General features: G+C 55.3%; 1 protein-coding gene and 1 pseudogene across 2 annotated transcripts; one reads left to right on the forward strand and one right to left on the reverse strand.

The window, feature by feature from the left end:
• Nucleotides 1-1,054: 1,054 nt before the first annotated feature.
• On the reverse strand, nucleotides 1,055-8,969 carry LOC133760037 (glutathione S-transferase Mu 1-like; annotated as a pseudogene).
• Nucleotides 8,970-13,646: 4,677 nt separating this feature from the next.
• Nucleotides 13,647-21,060, forward strand: LOC133760036 (glutathione S-transferase Mu 7-like). Of its 2 annotated transcripts, XR_009865953.1 has the most exons (9): nucleotides 13,647-13,746; nucleotides 14,004-14,079; nucleotides 14,503-14,567; nucleotides 14,872-14,953; nucleotides 15,043-15,143; nucleotides 16,017-16,112; nucleotides 16,196-16,306; nucleotides 19,585-20,015; nucleotides 20,642-21,060. XR_009865953.1 is itself a non-coding variant. In XM_062191925.1 (8 exons), exons 1-8 carry the CDS (start codon nucleotides 13,711-13,713, stop codon nucleotides 19,672-19,674), a joined length of 657 nt encoding a protein of 218 aa, XP_062047909.1. In that variant the 5' UTR covers nucleotides 13,647-13,710; the 3' UTR covers nucleotides 19,675-20,066. The 2 variants fall into 2 exon arrangements, 1 of the variants encoding a protein (XP_062047909.1); XM_062191925.1 differs by lacking the exon at nucleotides 20,642-21,060 and having other exon boundaries at nucleotides 19,585-20,066.
• The last annotated feature ends 202 nt before the right edge of the window (nucleotides 21,061-21,262 follow it).

The raw sequence follows: 21,262 nt of genomic DNA on the forward strand, positions 1-21,262 counted from the left end.
CTCCAGAGCTTGTGTCTCTTCGGGGTGGTCAACCACCTTTACTAGATGATACCTGCGCAGGACTAACAGTTGTTTCTCAGGTCTTTCCTATTGGAATCCTACTAAAACGAGGGCCTCTCCAGGCATTCTCCATCCTGGCCTTCCAGTCTCTTGGGGGTACTGAGCCTCGCCCAGTCCTGATTAGTGATCAGTTGACTGATCAGTCATCCCCGTGCAGCTGCTGCTAAAGCATTACAACTCCACACGAGTCCTGACAACGCAGCTTCAGACCCAGACTCCTAAGTGGGCTGGAGGCGTCAGAATGGAGTCAGAGCCCTGTTCCACAGATGGGGAGTGAGGGAGTGGTGGTGGGGAGTTTGTAACCAAACTCCTTTTTGTTTCTTTTCACATTCTGATGAAAAGCCAACTACTGAGCCTGGGACTCCCTCAAGTATCTGGTCAAAGGGATAGAGATGCTGCTAGGGAACTCCAGAACCTGGCCTTGAGGAAGCTGGTTGAAGTTGCAAGCATCAGCCCTCCCAGGCCAAAAGACCGGAGGTTTGAATTCCTTGCAGCAGACTGTGGGGGGAGAAATAACCAAGGGCGCAGGCTGGGGGCTTCATCCTCGGATAAAACTCTGGAATCTGGAACACATACGTGCCCTCTTTAGATTCCGGCCAGAGAACGCTCTGTGTGGCTGCTTAGATTGGCGGAACATTCTGCCGGTCCCTGCTCTTGATGAAGTCCAGGCACTGAGCCGGTTTCCAGGGAACTGTGCTGAGGCCGAGATGTCTGTTATCAGACCCGCACCGGCTTCAGCACCTGAAGAAGTGCCAGGCCGGCCCCTGCGGGATAGTAGTTCTATGGTTCTTGAGATTGGTTATCTGTTGTTGTCCTCAGATGTTGACACATCAGTTTCTGTTCCCTTTACTCTCAAACCTTGTTCTCATTATTTTGATTTGTCACCAAGGACAGGAACCAAGCTATGATAACAGGAAGATCGGCTGCACCCCAGGGCCCTAGGCAGCCGGCTGAGTGTGGGCTCCTCAATCCCATCTCCTGGCCTCTCTGGGCCCTACCTGTCATCCCACATGGCCATCTTCGTGAACATAGGACTCGCAGGAAGTGGCTGGATTTCATGTGGGCAGAGATCTCCTCCAGGCCCTGAGAGTGGGGACAGGGACAGAGCTCAGGGTCTGGGGCCCCTCCAGGTTTTCTTTTTTTTTTAAATTTATTTATTTATTTTATTTTTGACAGGCAGAGTGGACAGTGAGAGAGAGAGACAGAGAGAAAGGTCTTCCTTTGCTGTTGGTTCACCCTCCAATGGCCGCCACGGCTGGTGCGCTGCGGCCGGCGCACTGCGCCGATCCGATGGCAGGAGCCAGGTGCCTATCCTGGTCTCCCATGGGGTCCAGGGCCCAAGCACTTGGGCCATTCTCCACTGCACTTCCTGGCCACAGCAGAGAGCTGTCCTGGAAGAGGGGCAACTGGGACAGAATCTGGTGCCCTGACCAGGACTAGAACCCGATGTGCCAGCGCACAAGTTGGAGGATTAGCCTGTTGAGCCACGGCGCCGGCCCCCTCCAGGTTTTTTTTTTTTTTTTTTTTTTTTTTTTTTTTGACAGGCAGAGTGGCTAGTGAGAGAGGGAGACAGAGAGAAAGGTCTTCCTTTTTGCCGTTGGTTCACTATCCAATGGCCGCTGTGGCCAGCGCATCTCGCTGATCCGAAGCCAGGAGCCAGGTGCTTCTCCTGGTCTCCCATGCGGGTGCAGGGCCCATGCACTTGGGCCATCCTCCACTGCCTTCCCGGGCCATAGCAGAGAGCTGGCCTGGAAGAGGGGCAACCGGGACAGAATCCGGCGCCCCAACCGGGACTAGAACCCTGTGTGCCGGCGTTGCAAAGCGGAGGATTAGCCTGTTAAGCCACGGCGCCGGCCCCACTCCAGGTTTTAAGCAGCCCCAGTGCAGGCCCAGCATGGCAGGACCATGACAGCTGCCTGCCCGCGGGCTCCATGCCTGGAGAACCACATGGTCTCCTTAGGGTCCATGGCCCTGGTGAACTCACTCTTCAGGGACCTTCGGCTGAGGTCATTCCTGAATAGGACCGGCAGTCATGGAGACTCTGCACTGAGCAAGGTGTCTGCCCCACTGGAGACGGCGTGGAGGCCCAGAAAGTCCGCTCCACCGCCTGCGAGGTCAGGTCTATATTTACCCGGAGGGAACCTGAGCTGCACGGAGGAGAGCCGCCTCCCCACGGTGCACAGCTGTGCCTGAGCCCCAGCTGCACTCTGTCCCGTGTGCTCTCTGCTCCCTCCACAGCAAGACCGTCATCCCTGTCCACACAGATTTCTCTTTTCCCCGGAGGCTCCGGGATAGCCAGGGTTTGCACACGGAGCGGGGACTCTGACAGAGCAAGGACGCTTAGAGCACGCACGTGTGCCTGGCAGAGAGCCCAGATCTAACCCAGTGACTCAGCAAATCCTGAATGAAAATCGATAGAGGGAGGTAAACCCGCAGAAAACAGCCAGGGGAGCCCTGATCACTGCCCTGAAAGCAGGAAGTCCTCACCTCTCCAGCCGGCACAGAGCCCAGTCTCCCGGTACCCAACCCACCTCACCTGCAGCCCAGCCCAGGCACCAGGCCGAAGGAGCCCAGCCAAGCCTCGTGCACCTTCTTACTAGGAGAGAGAGGGCCCAGGGAGTGGACAAAGGCTTTGCAGAGATCCAGGGCCGTCTGTACCCCCAAAGCTCAAGCTGAAACCCACAGCTCCCTTCCCTCATGCAGATGGACTGGCTATTATTAAATCCCCAGGGCTTGGTACACTCCCTAAATGGCTGCCATGGCCAGAGCTGCACTGATCCAAAGCCAGGATCCAGATGCTTCTTCCTGGTTTCCCATGTGAGTACAGGGCCCAAGCACTTGGGCCATCCTCCACTGCCCTCCCAGGCCTCAGCAGAGACCTGGACTGGAAGAGGAGCAACCGGGACTAGAACTTGTGCTCACATGGGGTGCCTGTGCTGCTGGCAGAGAATTAACCAAGTGAGCCATGGCGCCAGCCCCGGGGAAGTCCACGTCTTAAGAAAGTAGAAGTAGGTCAAGAACCAAAGCTCAGACGGAGGCTGAGACTTCAGGCCCCAAAGATAACCAGGGCTGTGAGTTTATGTGGGTTGCTCTTGGGGAGGGGCCTTGCGGGGTTTGAAGTCATCTGCTGTGTAGCCTGCTGGCCACCATCCTGTCTCCACACAGCTGCCGAGTGAGTTTCTCAAACTTGCAAGCTCTTGCTCTGAGCTTCCCAATAAGCCCTTCATCGTCTCCTGCCTCACGGCAGAGAGAGAGAGAAACACACTACAAAAGAGTGTGGAATTTGTCTTTCTCAGCTTCTCCAGTAACCACTCCCTCCCACAGCCAGCTCTTCATCATTTCCAAGGCTGCAACTCTGGTCCTGAGCCAGAGCTGATGAGAAGGAGCTGGGAAGGCGCAGCTCTGGGTGGGAGGGTGGACAGGAAACAGATTCTAGGCTGAAAGGAGGAGGTAGGGCAGCCTCGAATGCCTGAGTAATGATAAACCAGGCTGTGCTGCCATCAAACGCGTTGCCCTGGAGACATGATCAGCAGAGAGGTGGGGCCAGGCGGTGCTCCTGGCACGCAGGTGCTGCCACACGGGCTGCCCAGCTGCTGCGCCTGCAGGTCCCCAGCCTGGGGTCACCCTGGTGCCGTGCCTCCCACAGAGCAGAGGGTCGGTGCAGAGGAGTGAAAATAAGGGACCTGCCCATGTCACACAGGACACTTGGGCCACTAAGGAAAAAAGCGAGGAAGGGAAGGAATGTGCCCACTGTTAAACACCTCAGGACCAATGCCTTTTAACAGGGCCCCCTGTTCACCCTCAAACCCAGCATGAGCAGCCGCCGTTGGACCTACCTCAGCGATCCCCACACGGGCACCCACACGGTGCAAAGAGCTCTGGAGATCACACACGAATGTCGTCTGTGACTCTGACACTGAACCTCAATCCTACCTTGTCTCAGCCCTCCAGAGGCCAGCTCCGTACACACTGCTGAACGCTCTGCCTCTCCCACGGTGTCCTGGGCTGGAGACACAGCCTGGACCAGGGCCTGGGGCTTTCCCTGTCAGCGCGGAGCAGAGCCCCTGCTGAACACCGAGGAGCAAGCTGCCAGCACCCTCCGCTCTTCCCCAGGGAACTGTGACAGCAAAGAATAGATGATGTGTTACAGCTGCTGTCTTGGCATCCCTTGGAGGTTGGTCTCTTCCTACGGATTCCACAGTGGGGATATTAGGCATAGACAGTGTAGTGGGCAGCAGAAGATTACAAACAGAGGCAGGAGACACAATGCAGGCAGCCATTCCTTCAGAGCAAAATCACCCAGGAGACACCAATCCACCCCCAGCTGGGTCCTAGTCCCATCAGCTCAACTTTACACCTGATTTTAGCCAAAAGACTGAGACGCGATATCAGATCAACTTTTGCGCTTGCCTAATCTGAAGTGCACAGTAGGACTACTTCTGTCCAAGGATTTGAAGTGCATGTCTTCATCTTTTATAAGAGCGTCTAAACTCCCTGCACAATAGTGTAGCCCCGAGATACCCTGGAATTGGAGATTTGAGACCAAGGAGAACTAGAAGGGACTTCAAAAAGTCCATGGAAAATACAACCAAAAGATAAGTTTATTTTGGTTTAAAAGGATCATGAAACCTGTGCCTTGCCCCTCTCTGCTCAGTGCTGTGGGGCAACGTCCAGGTCCCTCCTGCACATCTCCTCTGGGAAATGGCGCTCAGGTCCCTCACCCATTGAGAACTGAGCTGCTTGGTTTCATTGTTTCTGCACCACGTGCTGGTGTAATCTAGTCTTGCTGGACCACAGCCCTGGCTCATTCCTGCACGTGTTATCCTCGGTTGATTCTCACAAACGTAGAGCTGAGGAATCCCCACACCACTGTACGCCCTGCAAAGCCTGAGTACCGGCCGCTTAGGGAAAATGCTCGCTGACTCCTGTTCCAGATGTACGGCTACCACCTGATTCTACAACAACGTCACCTGAAACTTCCAGGACTTTTCTCCCTTCTGACTTAAAGTGTAATAAAATTTAGGGTTAACTAGTTTTGCACTCAGTGTCTGCGCCCGATCTCACTGTCTCAGCCCCTCGTCCTGAGCCCTGCTCCACACACAAGGCCAGGACACGCATGTGCCAAGTCCTCTACAGCAGGACACTAGTGCCCAGGGACTTCCTAAAGAACTCAGGGGGATGCACCGTGTTCTGGACCTAATGGGCCTGGCCTGTTTGGGCCGCAGGGTCGCACACAGATCTAATCTCTGCCTCTCCACCTGGGAACACAGCGTTGAGCCGACTGTTGCAGAATCGCCAAGGCCACAGGCCTGGACCTGATCCAGAGCTGATGAGGAGGCGCTGAGAAGGCGAACTCTGGATGGGAGTGGACCAGGAAAATGACTGTGTATTAAAAAACCTGTTTAACTAACGCCTCAAATTCTGAAATCTGTGATAAAGTAGGATTTGCTGGAGCAAACAAGATAACTATGGGTGATGAGTGTGACCCTGTGTATGAGGTCCAGACAGCTCCCAGCACCAGCATGGTGTCACCCCTCCCTCGTATCTGGGTGCCCACTACTCTCTAACTGCCCTCAGTTGCAGAACTGTGGCCTTTGCAGGTTCCCTGGGGCCTGACACTGTGCTTCACACCAACAATGAGGGCTGCACAGGAGTGCAAACAAAGGACCTGCCCCAGGTCACGGCCAGCACAGGTGGGACAAGGATCAATAACCCCAGGGAGAGTGGGAGGGAAAGAAAGTGCCCAAACCAGAACTTCCACACAAGGTCCTCCACCAGGGACATCCACGTGCTCAGGCAAGTCCAGCACCAACAGCCGCTCGGGACCTCAGTGCTTCCACACCAGGATCTGAGAGGCACAGAGCTCCTTGGAGATCAGCAGGACTGTCCGTGTCTCAATTACTGAACATTAACCCTACCTTGTCACAGCCCTCCTGGTGCCACCTACACACACACACACACACACACACTACTGAATGTCCTGCCTCTTACACTGAGTCCAGGGATGAGAGAGAAGACTGCACAAGGGCCTGGAGCTTTATCCTTTGCTGCAAAATTGGGAGAACCAATGACTGCTGTCATAGAAGCCAAGGGATCACAGGGAGCCCAGCACTGCCTGGGCTGGCCCTGGGCTAGTGACCAATTCAGCCACCCTCTAAAGTCACAGATTCGGTATCACATGGGAGGGACAATTCGATCCACCTGACACCACCGATGTAAGACGCGAAGCCTGGGTCCTAAGTTCCCAGCTGGGCTGCAGTTTAGCTCCAGGACGCTGAGCATGGAGGGACGGGGACAGGGAAAAGACAACACAGAGTGAGGAGGTCAGGGAGTCACCTCGAAGCGGGACATGAAATCCTTCAGGTTTGGGAACGCATCCAGGCACGTGGGCTCAAATATCCGGTTCTGGTCAAGGACGTCGTAGACAAGGAAATCGGCGAAGGTGATCTGCAGGAGCCAGGACGACAGAGCTCAGTCCCGCAGGAAGACCGACCCCTCCTCCTCCCCACCCGCACCCCCCCCCTTTACCTCGTCCCCTGCGAACCAGGGCCGCTTCCCCAGGAACTGCGAGTACAGCTGCAGCTTCTCAGGGAGCCCCTTCAGGTACTCGGGCTTCAGCTTCTCCTGAGGCACAATCAGCTGTCACCACCCTCAGACACAGAGCCCTGCAGACAGGCACCGCCCAGTGCTGCCCGGGCCCCGCTGGCCAGGGCTGAGCAGCACAGTGGCCCTGGGCGGTGCCCACCCTTCCCCTTCGTTCATCAGCACTGAATAGACACCTCCTGGGTACCTACCCTATCTTCACAGGCACTGGGCAGTCACAGGGGAACCCAGCACTGTCCTGAACCTGTCACCACCGGTGTCCACAGAACCTCTAAGGGTCAGAGCCAGGAGAGCCATGTGCACCTGGCTTCCCCTGGACTCAGACGTGGGGTGAAAGCAGAGACAAAGAACTGAGAGATCTCAGGAGAGAAGCCGAACCCTACCCGGGGGGCAGGGGAGCAGAACAGGTATCTGCAGATACAGAAGCTGAGACTTCGACACTGAGGATGGAGGGAGAGGAACAAAGGTCCTTGGCTGACCTGGGCTGCCCATAGGGGAATACGCTTATCCCTGTGGGGGCACGGAGACAGCCCTGGGATAGGGCACCCATCTGAAGACGCCCCCTCTTGGACTACTGTAACTCATGTACTGGACTCTGTTCCCAGGCGCTGGCACATGGTGGGAACTGCTGGGAAAGACGGCCCATGGCCGGGGTCAAATGTTAGGCACAAAAGGGATTCCGAAGCAAACATCATGTGTAAGAACTGAATTTTGACCCAGGGTTCATGATTGTATCCTGAGATTGTGGACATTGATTCAAAGTTTTTCTTTTACCACATTTGGGGTAACAAATGTGGAGAAGTGGAGAAGCAGTACCTTAGGGAGTTCAGTGGCAAACAGGAGCAGTGCAGATGTGAACACAAGAGTACAATTCCTCACTGAACCCCGCCACATCCAACCCAGGGAGCACTCACTAAGTCGGGACTGTAGGTCACCATGATGAGTTGCATGCGATTGTCCATAACCTGGTTCTCCAGAATGTCCACGCGAATCCTCTCCTCTTCTGTCTCCCCACCTGCAGCCCACACCACAGAGACCTAAGTGTCCTGGCCCAGCCATGCCCAGGGGATGCCTCCCGCCCCTGCCCTGCAGCCAGCCCCACTCACACAGGCCGTGCTTGCGGGCCAGGTAGCGCAGGATGGCGTTGCTCTGCGTGAGCTTGTGAGTCCCATCAATTAGGTAGGGCAGCTGCGTGGTGACCAGGGCACTCAGCTGGGCTCCCGGGCTCCCAGCATCCCCTTCCCCGAGCAGGGGCAGACGGGAGACCCGGCACCCTCTGCGCCCGGCCCATGGCAGGCTCTAAGCACACACTCTGTACAGTGAGTGAGTGAGCTATGACACAGAACATCACGGGAAGGCAGCACAGACAAACAGCAAGGACGAGGAGCTGAGCAGAGGGCTCTGCTCCTTAAACCTTCAAAGAGGGGATCGGGGATGGAGACACAGACACCTTGCACACACCCACACCCTGTCCCTGCACCTACATTGGGAAAGTCCAGGCCCAGCGTGAATTTCTCACTCAGCCACTGGCTTCTGTCATAGTCGGGAGCTGTGGAGTAGATGAGGTGAGAACAAACCTCCCCCATGTGCAGCCCTCCCCCCCAGGACCCTCCCGAGGTTCAGGGGCAAGATCCTCCCTTCTCTGGACACAGGCATCCCGGATCTGAACTACTCCGTTTCACAATCCAGATTTGGGGGCAAAGATGTCTGTAAGGACCCTGGACCCTACATGCAAAGGCTCACCAAAGACCAGTCCTGATCACTAACATGGCCAAGCCCAGCACTGCCTCCCAGCACCCTGCTGTGGGAGGGCAAAGTGCACAGTCCAGAGGACCCGGGAAGGGGAAGGCTCAGCTCCAGTGGGTGCAGGCTGCACAGGTTCGCAACAGGTGGCCTCCAGCGGTTGCTAGGTGTCAGCAGGGGCTGGGCAGAGGTCAAAACAGACAGGTGCATTACCGTCCCCCATCGAGTATCTCTTTTCCTTGTAGCTGGATCCGTGTATTCCAGGAGCATGCGGATGGCAAGAACCAGCTGTAGAGGATGGCAGGGGCAGAGGTCAGAGAGGGAGCTACCAAGGCTGTCCTTACCTGCTCCAGGTGCACCTCCACCCTACGCTTAATACCTCCCCGCTCCCCCTGGGAGCTCCTGAGGACTTCGGACAGAGGCTTCCACAGGTCCTACAGGAACCATGGCCTGGAACCACCCCAGCTGCTCAGCGCCTCTCCCCTGCCCGTGCCCCCACCCCACCGCCGGACAGACCCCTCGCTCACACCGCGGATGTCCCAGTAACCCAGGATCATGGGCATGGTGCTGCTGGTGCTGAAGATCAGTGGATGGATCTCAGCTGGACTGCCCTGGGTTTTATCTGGATACTCAGCGCGGGCAGGGGGCGGGGCTGGCGACACCCCCCCCCCCCCCCCCCCCCCCGTGACCTCTTCCACTCTGCAGCTCCTCAGATCCTCAGGCCCTGGCTCTGGAGGGCGGCGCTGGGCCCCACCCGCAGGGAGCAGAAAGTTCCAAGTCAGCTACCAGCCCCCAGGGATCCCCAAGCAAGGTCTAGGTTCCGAAGGGAGAGCTCGGGCTTGCGGCTTCCCCAGCCCAGCCCAGAGGCTCCCTCCCCGGCTCCCTCTCCTTGGGTCCCAGGGAGTTGGCAGTGAGAGCCAGGCTCTCGCAGTGCCCCTTTCCCGCCTCTGCTGGCATTGCTCGTCCTCACCCCTGGGTTCTGGGAAGTCGAGCTGCTGGGATCAGGCTAATAAGGGGTGCCCCAACCGGGCGTGTGGGCGTGTACGTCGGTGCCCTCAGGCTGTGGCCCAGGGCAGGAGTGGTAGAATGGGACTTGGGGCAGAGGGAGGAGGAAAACACTCATTCCCGTTGTCCCTTGTGGAATTTGGGGAATCCAGTTCTAAGGTCACCCAATGAAGAGTTAACCTTCACTCACCAGTCAGTGCTTTGACCCAGTCCTGGAATCTGAATCCAGGAGGCGGTCCCAGCCAGGACGGGCAGGTCGGAGGCTCCCCCTCGGAAATGTCTTGTTGTCAGACAGCTGGCCTCCTTGACCAGCCTGGTGACCTCGTGGGCAGTGTCCTAGGAGCAAATCTGAAGGAAAGAGGGAGAGCGTACCTGGGAAAGAACCAGAGCCCTGTGCTGAAGCAGGGGAGCCCAGGCTGGTGTCCAGAGACGAGCTGGGAGACTCCCCGCGGGGCTGCTGCATGGGCCAGGTCAGACCCTCAGCTGTCCAGGCCCACAGATGATAGCTATGTTTTTAATCAAAAAAGAAGTTTCTTTTTTTTTTTTTTATCTGAAAGGCAGGGAGACAATGAGAGATGTACCATCAGTGAGTTCACTCCCCAAGTCCCCAAAACAGCCTAGGCTGGGCCAGGGCACGGCCTGGAGGCAGGAATTCAAACCCAGTCTCCCACGTGGGTGGCAGGGAACCACGTACAAGAGCTACCATCTGCTGTCTCCCGGGGTGCACATTAGCAGGAAGCTGCAAGCTGAAGAGGAGCCAGGATTCCAACTCAGACCCTCTGATATGGGATGCGGGGTCTTAAACGCTGCCCCTCAAATGACCTCTAAGGCATGGTGATGAGTGATATTGAGAACTACGGCCTCCTTGCCAGCTCGAATCTTTGTAGCAGGAGACTATTTCAAAATAAGAGGAATTCAAATAATTGACCTGTGGTTGACTGTTTTGTTTTTATTTTATAAGACATAATGAATATGTGAAATCAGGTGAGTAGAACTCTAAATAAAAGTGTTTGGGTTTAATAGTTAATGGCTGGGAAGGAGGCATTTGGGGAATGAACTCACAGGTGGACGATTTCTGACTTCCTTACGAATAAAATGAAAAACAAATAAATCTTCATTGAAAATTTCTTTTACAAATTTGGTGCTATTTTGTTTGATGTAATATAACATGGATCTGAGAAAAAAAAGGTTCTCCCAATTTTAGGAATCACTTATACTAATGTTTAAGTTTTTTATTGATCACTTTTTAAAAATGAACTCATAATTTCTTTTATTGGACTGATGATCTGTTAATTTAGTTAATGTTTTTAGAGTAACAACTATTGGTTAGTAAATGTTTCAGTATTTTTATTTTCAGTATTAGTTTTGGTTTCTATAATGTTACTTTCAACTTTGTTTCTATTCTACTTTCTTTCTTGATGCCCTAGTTTGTTTTGCCTTATCTTTAGTATTTTAGACATGCAGGCAGACTTTTTCCCTTAGTTCCAATGTGACAGTATCTGTTTTTATGTTTTATATTTTAAAAAAAATTCGTTATTTTCTGGATTCCCTGTTTACTCACATAATGTTTAAGAAAGTTTTAGAAACTTCCACGAGGTAGGACATATTTTAATTTGCTGATATTTATTTAGTTTTTCTTTGACAAGGGAGCCAGATAGAGAGATCTCTCATCCTGTGGTTCACTCCCCCAAACCTGCAGCAGCCAGGACTGGGCCAGGCTGAACCCAGGAGCTGGGAACTCAACCCAGGTCTGCCATTGGGTGGCAAGGACCCAAGTACTTCACGCATCACCTGCTGCCTCCCTGGGTGACATTGGCAGAAAGCTGGAATGGAGAAAGGAGCTGAGCCTTGAATCAGGCACTCCAGTACAAGGTGTGGGGGTCCCAACTAGCAACTTAACTGAAGCACCAAATGCCTACTAGAGTATTTACTTCATGTATATATATATATATATATATATACATATATTTTGCTGAGGGCAGTTTTGCAAAATTTCTGTGTATTTGCCTTGAGAGTTAGAGTGTTAGCGATAGATGTGCAAGCAATCACGGAATCCCATTCAGAAATCATGCTTTAGGCCACTAGCCCATTGCAACCAGTATCTTTAGATTGCCCTGCACAGCAGCCATTTAAAAAGGCAGAGCTGGTCCACATGTTGCAGTCAGCGGGGAGCACATGAACTTCAGAGGATCCCACAGCACTGGCATGCGTTTCTGTGGGGTAACAACAGGACACAACCCCTTCTCAGACCACTTCCCAGCGTCCCTAATCCCCACTGCTCCCTGCCGCCTCTCTCAGACCCACTTCACCCACTGCCATGACCTCCCAGCCCCGTGGGTGTTCTGAGGCCTGCAAGTCCAGACGCCTCCTCCTGCAGCACCTGCTCCTCCTGCAGGGCCAGCTGTGCTCGGGGCCTGGCTTCCAGCTCCTCAGAGTCCTGGCCCTGGGCAGCACGGCCTCCGTCTCCCGCCCCAGCCTCAGTGCCATCTCGGTGCACAGAAGCACAGCGATGAGCAAGATGGTCACAGTCCCTTCCTGCGGTTCCCGCTGATGCGAGTCTTGATGGCCAAGCCACAGACCCCTTGAAGGATCTTCTGTGCATAGGGCCTAGGGAGTGGCGGGATCCCAACAACTGAGTTCTCAGTAAAGGGATGACCAGAGGGATGACCGCCCACGTGCCCCTGTCTGTTCTGTCTTTCAGAATTCTTACTCCAATCACTGCGGGCCTATTTAAAGAGTCTTTTCTCAGCTGAATGTAGAATTTCCATCTTTCTAGGCTTCAGAGGCACACAGTTCAGAATGACAAATCTTGATGGATGGTGAGAAATGGCCCACTTGAGAGGGTGAGGCCCAGGGGTGTGCACATGGTGCTATTGTCCTGCTGTGGGAAACCTACCAAGGAATCCACGCTGCGGCCTGTTTCCTAAGCCTGCACACAGACAGGGGCCTGAGCTGGGAGGACTGGCCTGCCTGGATGGGTGGGTGGGGAGCACCTGCCACAGGGACCACACTCTGCCAGCCCCAGTGACAACGTCTCCCGGCTGCCAGCTCCATAGATAGCCTCTGTCTTAACACAGGTGGGGTGCAGTCTTTCTGTCCAGAAAACCCCATCCCAGGTGAGTTGAAGTCTATGTTTTCAGGTAAGCCGAAACTTTGCTGACATTCTGGGTCTATGGTCTTACTAATGTGTTAGCTAAATCCCAACATTTAATTTTTCTGTAGTGCGATTGCCTTCCCCTTTAACTTGTAGCTTTGTTTGATTTTCAGTGTTGCCTGCATCTGGTCTCATGCCTCCATCATCTCTTCTAATGTCCTCTAAGCAAAACCAGATGATTATCAGGTCAAATTACTGCATTCATTTCCTAGTGTTCAAATAGGCTCTGGCTTGAAGAACAAAGGCAACAGGTGGGACATCCTTCCTGTGAGGTTGGACACAGGTCAAAGTGGCTTCCAAGGCATTGGAGCCTCCCTCCTGTTGTAAAGACCACACCCCAGCCAGGAGCCAGGGCCAGGCTACAATCCCTGGAGCAGCAGAGCTGAGGGTCTGACCTGGCCTGGCTCCCTGGTCCTGTGGGGAGTCCTCTCAGCCCTTCCCTGCACCCCCTCCTCTGTCTGCTCTCTGCAGCAGGGCAGGGCTCTTGTCACATCCTCCCCACCTGTGCTCATGTTCCCTCTGTGGCCACTGCACTCAAGGTCACTGTCAAGGTCAAAGTGAGAGCCTGCCCCCTAGGCCATGTTCAGATTTTGGTTCACCATTGGGCCAAAGGAAAAACTGGCCAATCACTTCATCTTTAGCCCAATGCCCAAGGATTTCAGGCATCTGAATTCCCACCTCTCATTTTCTCTGTCTTTTGTCCTAGGGGTCGTTCTTCTGATGCTGTCCCTCTGGGCCCCTGGCCTGACCCGGGCGGCAGAAAACGGGGAGTGCTAGGGCTGAGCGATGCCAGCTGCGGTGCTCTCATAAGGTCTGGCTCATCTGTCAAGGGCACTGCCAACAACCGCGAGCCCCAGCCTCTGGACCGCGCTGGGGACGCAGCGATCCTGGGTCCTGCTTTCAGCGACCTGGCGCGCAGACCCTTCCACACCAAACCTGGGAGCTGCGGGCCGCCACGGCTCAGGCCTCCTCCTCCCCGTGGGGCTGGACCTCAGCGCTGGGCGTCCCGGGTTGGTGGGGCTTGGGGGCGGGGCGGGAGGAAAAGCGGCCTGCAGCCAGGCCCCGCCCCTCCCGGCCCCTACACTCCTAAAGCCCCAGCCCATCCCCCTGAGGCCTGACCTCTGAGCCTCAGCACCAGCAGCACCATGCCCATGACGCTGGGTTACTGGGACATCCGCGGGGTGAGCCAAGGGTCCGCCCAGTGGGGCACGGGCCGGGGAGAGGCGCTGAGCAGCTGGGGCGGTTTTTGGCGGTGGTTCCCGTAGGACCTGTGGAACCTCGCTCTGAGGCTCTCAGGAGCTCACTGCGCATGCGCCCCTGTGTTGTGGGGCTGGGAAGTATAAAGGGTAGGGTTGGGGCTCACCTGGAGCAGATAAGGATGGCCTCAGGGCCACAGGGTAGCTCCGTTTCTGACCTCTGCCCCTGTCATCCCCTCCAGCTGGCCCACGGCATCCGGTTGCTCCTGGAATACACGGACACCAGCTATGAGGAAAAGAGATACACCATGGGGGACGGTAATGCTCCCGCCTGCTCTGACCTCCACCCAGCCCCTGCTGACCCCTGGCAACCCCTGTGCGGCCATCTGTTACTCACCTCTGCAGCCTGCAACAGCTGGAGCTGAGCCTGCCTTTGCCTGGTCCCCTGGAGGGTGCACTTTGACCTCCCAAGGCAGGGCACTGGAAGGGGGTACTGGGGTTGCCCATGTTAGTGATGAGGTTCTTCGTTAGGACTTGTCTAAGTCTTTGGTGAGCCTTTGGCTTGCAGGGGCCAGAGCCCTTACAAGGCTCTTGCCCCTCAGATCTTGCAGTGGGAGACTGAGAGGTTCAGAGCCCAGATGCCTGTATGGGGAGGAGGGTGTCACCCCTGACCCCTCGGGAGGATCCTGGGGGGAGGGCTGCACACTGGGGAGGTTTGTTCTCACCTCATCTACTCCACAGCTCCCGACTATGACCAAAGCCAGTGGCTGAGTGAGAAATTCAAGCTGGGCCTGGACTTTCCCAATGTAGGTGCAGGGGACGGAGTTGGGGGTGGGGTGGGGGAGGTGCAGGGTGTCTGTGCCACTGTCTCCTTCTCCAGCTTGGAGGTGTGAGGTCAGGGCTTTGTGCTCACCACTGTCCTCCCTGGTTCTCTGCAGTACTTTTCCGTGATGTTCTGTGTCATAGCTCACTCACTCACTGTACAGAGTGTGTGCTTAGAGCCTGCCATGTGCTGGGCACAGAGGGTGCCGGGTCTCCCGTCTGCCCCTGCTTGGTGAAGGGGATGCTGGGAGCCCGGGAGCCCAGCTGAGTGCCCTGGTCACCACGCAGCTGCCCTACCTAATTGATGGGACTCACAAGCTCACGCAGAGCAACGCCATCCTTCGCTACCTGGCCCGCAAGCACGGCCTGTGTGAGTGGGGCTGGCTGCAGGGTAGGGGCGAGGGGCGTCCCCTAGGTGTGGCTGGGCCAGGACACTTGGGTCTGTGGTGTGGGCTGCAGGTGGGGAGACAGAAGAGGAGAGGATTCGCGTGGACATTCTGGAGAACCAGCTGATGGACACCCGCATGCTGCTGGCCACACTGTGCTACAGTCCCGACTTTGTGAGTGCCCTCCCTGTGCTGGGCCAGGCAGGGGTGGGTCAGGTGCCCAGCCTCTCGCATTCCCATCGGCACTCATCCTACTTGCTAGTTTCTTCTTTCAGCACTGATCCTACGAATGGTTTCCTAAACTGCCAACCTTGACCCGTAAGCCTCAGGACTGTACCAAATAAAAGCTGGGAATCTGACTATAACGTAGACTCCCCATGGTGGGGTTTGAGTACTGGTCAGTGGAGGTTGTGTTCAGAGCGCTCTGTTGCTCTGCCCGGGCGGCTCTCCCAGGCGGTTCATGGCATCACCTGCTTCTGGAATAGGCAGAGTTGGTCAGTGAGCAGCTGAAGTGTAGGCTGGAACTCTGCAGAGGCCCCCTCACCTTGGACATCGGCCCAGTGTTTGCTCAGTGTTGTCTCTTAGAGCCCCGCAGGGACAAGCAGATTTTCCGAGCGTGCCGCTCACGGTCACCAAAAGCCTTGGTCCCTCTCCTGGCTTCTTCTTAACCTCTCGAATTTGCTTCATCTGTGTTGACACTCTCCAAAGCCTGCTTCCTTCTTCTGCCAGCCCACCCCTGACTGCTCTGCCCCAGCACTTTTAATTCTGTGCTTCTTCGCTTCTGTTGAGTCCGGGGTCGGCCAGGTGCTCAGGGCGTCCCTGAGTCGGACCTTCACACACGGTTTGTTTGGATACCAAAGGTGACAAATCCAGGCATGGACATCCATTCCTGTGGGTCTGAGACCCTGTGGCATTCTCTCAAAGCCGGTGCCAGTCTCAGGGAAAGGGGCTGCGCCCCATGGCCAGCGGGGCCGCGCACAGCCCTGAGCAGGCTGCCTGCTGCCGAACGCGGACACCTGGGTGGGTAACAGCCATTTTCTGCCTCAGGAGAAGCTGAAGCCTGGGTATCTGCAGGAACTGCCTGAGAAGTTGCGGCTGCTTTCGCAGTTCCTGGGGAAGCGGCCCTGGTTTGCAGGGGACAAGGTAAAGGGGAGGTGGAGGTGGAAGAGGGCTCTGATTCCCCTAAGTTCCGGAGCCCCTGACTACTCGTCCTTGACCTTCTGCAGATCACCTTTGTGGATTTCATCGCTTATGATGCCATTGAGAGGAACCGAGCATTCGACCCCCGGTGTCTGGACGCATTCCCCAACCTGAAGGACTTCATCGCCCGCTTCGAGGTGACGCCGAGTCCTCATTCCTCTGCACTGTGCTTTCTCCTTTGTCCCTTCCTGCGAGGCTTTCCTAGTCTTGGAGCTAAAATACAGAAAGGTAGCGTTTATTCAGCACAGGCTTTACTCCAGGAGCTGTCACAGTGTTTCTGTTGAGGCTGCTGTGAGAACCTTATCTGTACCAGGTTTCTGAAATGAACACGGATGAATCACTCTTCTTTGACAGATGAGGGAACCGAGACAGTGGAGAGCAAGTCTGGTAGATGGAGCCCATGTCGGCTGTGTGGGGCTCCCTGTGAGCCACTGATGGCTGTGGGCAGCAGTCAGGGATTCTCCAATTATGTGCTAAGAGGTATAGCCTCAGAGGGGACCGGGGGCGACGTAAGCCCTCCCAAGAGGAAGAAACCCTCAGCCCAGGAGGAAATAGCGAATGATGTGGAAGAGGTGGACATTCTCTGCACTTGTGAGGGGTACCCTTTCCTGCCTTGTGTCCTCTCCCCAATAAAAACATCACAAAAAGCTGGAAAAAAAAAAAAAAAGGTCTAGCCTCAGGCCCTTGTCCAGCCTGGGTTTCCCAGCCCGGGGCCCCATGGGAGGGCCAGGACATCAGCAGTGTGTATGCAGTGTGTACGTGGCTGGCATCAGGAGGGCGGAGACGAGGTAGGATGGAGGCTCAGGCTCAGAGGCACAGACAGTGCTGGTACTTGCTCTCCAGGGAGCTTTGTACCGATCAGATCTCTGTGTGAAAGCGCTGAGGTCCCAGCCCATGCTGGATCAGTGCACACAGGCGGCCCCTGTCGGGGGAGTTCGGCTGGAGGAGTCTGACGTACCTTCACCCTCTCCTGTTTCACACCATCATTTCTCCCTCCAGTGTTCACGTGTTCTGTTGCTGATGTGGGGCAGGTCTCTCCTTGCACTGACCGCCTCCATGCCAGCGCCAGGCACAGGGGGACGTGCACAGAGGGGCTCATCACAGAACTGAGCATGGTTAGAGATTGCAGGCCCAGCAGGTGAAGAGGGAGAGTGGGCATCGCGTTCTGGGTGTCGGGGAGCACAGTCCGACCTCCGCTCACTGCTGCTCATCTCTCGCCCAGGGTCAATGTGTTTGATAGCAGCAAAGTCTGCTTCATCACGGTTTGGGGAAATTTTTTTGATTTTTAAAAATTCATTGATTTTCATTTTATTTAAAAGGCAGAGAGGTGAAGAGAGGGAGATAGAGACAGAGGCAGAGGCAGACTGAGTGATCTTCCATCCACTTATTCACTCCCAAAGTACCTGCAAGAGGAAGGGCTGGGCCAGACCAAAGCCAGGAGCCTGGAACTCAACCCAGGTCTCCCATGCGGGTGACAGGGACTCAAGTGCTGGTGCCATCAGCTGCTGCCTCCCAAAGAGCACATTAGCAGGAAGCTAAAGTCAAAATGGATCAGAGACTCAGACCCTTGCAGTCTGATGCAGGATGCGGGCATCCCAATGGGAGTCTTCACTGCTGTGCCTAATGCCTGCCCCAGAGTTGGGAATTTGAGGCATTAGCCAAGAGGTCTTTTCAGCCTAGAGTCCATCCCTGTAGGAGCTGTACCTGCTCAGCGACTTCTCATCAGCTCTGGCTCAGGGCCAGGCTCCATGGCCTTGGAGATTTCAGAAGAGCTGGCATGACTGCAGGAGGGAGGGTGGTGCAGAGAGCGGCGGGCTGCAGCCTGTGGTCGGTGGGTGCCTTGCCTTGGAGGGTACAGCTGGTCCTGGATCTCTTTGACTCCTTTAGAAATTATCTGAGCATGGGATGGCAGTGTCGTATGGCAGGTTAAGCCACCACTTGGGGTGCCCACCTTTCCTATCAGAGTTGCCGGTTCAAGTGCCGGCACTCTGCTCGCTGGCCAGCTCCCTACTAATGTGCCTGGGAAGCAGCACATGGTACTCAGTCACCTGAATGCCTGCCACCCATGTGGGAATCCTGGGTGGAGTTCCAGGTTCTGGCTTTGGCTTGGCACAACCCAGGCCGTTGTGGCCAATTGGAGAAGGAAACAGCAGATGGGAGGTGTCTCTCCTCCTCCTCCTCCTCCTCCTCCTCCTCCCCCTTCTGCTCCTCCTCCTCCTCTCTGGCACTCTGCCTTTCAAAATATAAACCTTAGGGGAAAAAACGTTGTTATCTGGGCAGTCTGAATCCTGGCAACGCGGTTCACAGTGTTTCTGCTGCCGTATGGCCTTGTGCCCTGTGCCAGGGCTGGAGTGAGGTAGGCTGGGGCAGAGACTGGGCTCTGGTACCAGGGGAAGAAGTCTGGGCTTCCTCTTTTCACGGGAATGATTAGAGCCCTGACTTTTCTTTCCAGTTGACTTCCCTGTAGCCACTTCAGCACAGGCTTAGCAGTGTCACCGAGTGAGCTCTGGGCTGTCTTCCCAGCCTCACAGGCATGGTCTGAGCTCATTTGCATGCTAGCAATCCCCCACTCCATGTGCAAACCCAGCCAAGCCAAGAGCCTCCTGGGGAAGGGAGAAAGTGTGAGCAGACCAGGAGTGACCAGGCTTCCAGAGGGAGGGAGGGGCAGGGCAGCAGGGGTCCAGAATCTGAGGAGACAGGGCCAGGAGCTTCCAGCCCTGCGGCATTAGAGTCATGTGAGCACGAGGAGGGTGCTTGACTTCTCTGGCTCAGGTCCCCGGATTTTCCTTTTACATTTATTTGAGAAGCAGAGACAGGCAGAGATCTCCGTGCCTCTGTTCCCCTCCACAAGCCCTCTCAGCAGCCACTTGGCCAGACTGGAGCCGGGGGCCAGGAGCTCAATCAGGTCTCCCCGTGAGTTGCAGGGACCCAGGCACTTGAGTTGTCACTGTTGCCTCCCAGGATGTGCAGTAGCAAGGGGCTGCATTGGAGAGTAGAGCTGACACTCAAGCCCAGGCTCTCTGGTATGGGGTGGCGATGTCCCAAGTGGTGGCTTAACACTGTGCCAATTGCCCGCTCCTCAAGTTCCCTTCTGATACGTGGTGACCATGGACCTGAACATGCAGAGTGGTGGAGCGGACTTTCTGGGCCTCCACGCCATCTGCAGTGGAGCATACACCTTGCTCAGTGCAGAGTCTCCCTGACTGCTGGGTCCTATTCAGGAATGACCTCAGCCGAAGGTCCCTGAAGAGTGAGCTCACCAGGGCCGTGGACCCTAAGGAGACCGTGTGGTTCTCCAGGCATGGAGCCCGCGGGCAGCCAGCTGTCAGGGTCCTGCCATGCTGGGCCTGCACTGGGGCTGCCTGAAGCCCGGAATGTCACAGACCCTGAGCTCTGTCCCTGTCCCCACTCTCAGGGCCTGGAGAAGATCTCTGCCTACATGAAGTCCAGCCGCTTCCTGCCGAGACCTGTGTTCATGAAGAACGCCACGTGGGGCAACAAGTAGGGCCCAGAGAGGCCAGGAGAAGCAAGTGTGGAGTCTGTGCTCAGCCCGCTGCCCCGCCCCCTGCCACCACCTTCTCCTCCCTTCCAATCCCTTGTCATCCCAAGGCCATATTGATCCTCCTTCCTCCCACCCCACTGCTGTTCCAAAAATTCCCTTAAGCACCTCCCCTCTCATTCATGCCAGTGCATTCCCCCTCTTGCAGGCCCTGTGTCCTGCCCACCAGTGGCTGTGTCTGCCCAGAGGACCCAGACTGGATCCCGGGCCTGGGAGCCTTAGTCCTGAGCTCCTGGAGCCCTGCCCTGAAGGACCAGCATTGCCTACAGTGCAGGCCCCTCCCCCAGGTGGTGGCTGCTTTAGTCCTGTCAACCCCCAGTAAAGCCTGGCACATGTTTCCTCTGTGTCTCGTCTTCTTGCCTCTGGCTCCCCGCACTCGCCAGCTCTCACCGCTGCTTCCTAGGTGCTGGCTGACCCCTGACCCTGGCTGTGGCTGGACTCATAGGGAATGAGTGGGGTCCTGGGGGGGTCTCAAGTCTTCGTGCTTCTGTGAGCGACCCCTCTTAGAGCAGGCAGCCCAGTGAGGCTCTGTAGACGACAGAGGTGGCCCCTTTCTGGGCCTGGGCCTCTTTCATTGCTGCCCATGTGCCGTGGCGCATTCCCCATGGCTGTGCAGAGCCGTGCAGCTCTACAAGTGCGACCAGTGGGGTGGGGGCCCCAGTACAGGGAGCTCGGAGCCTGTGGCCTCCACACTGTGTGACTCTGTCCCCTCCGCTAGGTGTCCAGGGCCCTGTCTCTGCTCATTTTCTCAGGTGCTTTTGAGGGCCTCCCCAGACCTGCTGCACAGCTGTCATAGGAACAGTGAGATATATTTTTGATTCTTGGCTTTTCTGATAAAGTCGTTGTGGTTGTCTTTTTTTTTTTTTTTTTTTAAGGTCTGGTCATTGATCTAGGCTTTTATTTTCTTTTAAAGATTTATTTATCTACTTGAAAGGCAAAGTTACAGAGAGAAAGAGAGAGAGGACTTCCATCCTCTGGTTCACCCTCCAAATGGCAGCAACAGTTGCAGCTGGGCCAGGAGCTTCTTCAGGGTTTCCCAAGTGGATGCAGGAGCCCAAGTGCTTGGGACATTTTCTGCTGCTTTCCCAGTTGCATTAGCAGGGAGCTGTGTTGGAAGAGGAACTGTGGGGACTCGAACTGGTGCCTGAAAAGGGAGCTGGCATCACAGGTGGCAGCTATACCCGCTGCACCCAGCCCCGGGCCCTACTGATACTGTCTTTTTGTTTTTTAAATTTTCAATTATATTTATATACAGAAGATCAATTTAGCATATATTAAGTAAAGATTTCAACACTCTGCACCCACACAGAAACACAAAGTGTAAAATACTATTTGAGTACTAGTTATAGCATTAATTAAACACCTTAGAATAATTGTGTATTAATCACAGAGTTCAACCAATAGTTTCAAGTAGAACATAAAAAATACTAAAAGGGTAAAGTATTAAGTTCTTTATTTTCTTTTTTGTTTGTTATATAGTTTTTTTTTTATTTAATAAATGTGAATTTACAAAGTGCAACTTTTGTGTTGTTGT

Source organism: Lepus europaeus, chromosome 5 (assembly GCF_033115175.1).
Source record: "Lepus europaeus isolate LE1 chromosome 5, mLepTim1.pri, whole genome shotgun sequence".
Lineage (NCBI taxonomy): Eukaryota > Metazoa > Chordata > Mammalia > Lagomorpha > Leporidae > Lepus > Lepus europaeus.

Coding starts and splice junctions, on each gene's coding strand:
- LOC133760036 (XM_062191925.1), top strand. CDS start 13,711: ATGCCCATGACGCTGGGTTACTGGGACATCCGCGGG. Junction 13,747..14,003: donor GTTACTGGGACATCCGCGGG/GTGAGCCAAGGG, acceptor CATCCCCTCCAG/CTGGCCCACGGCATCCGGTT. Junction 16,113..16,195: donor CCTGGTTTGCAGGGGACAAG/GTAAAGGGGAGG, acceptor GACCTTCTGCAG/ATCACCTTTGTGGATTTCAT.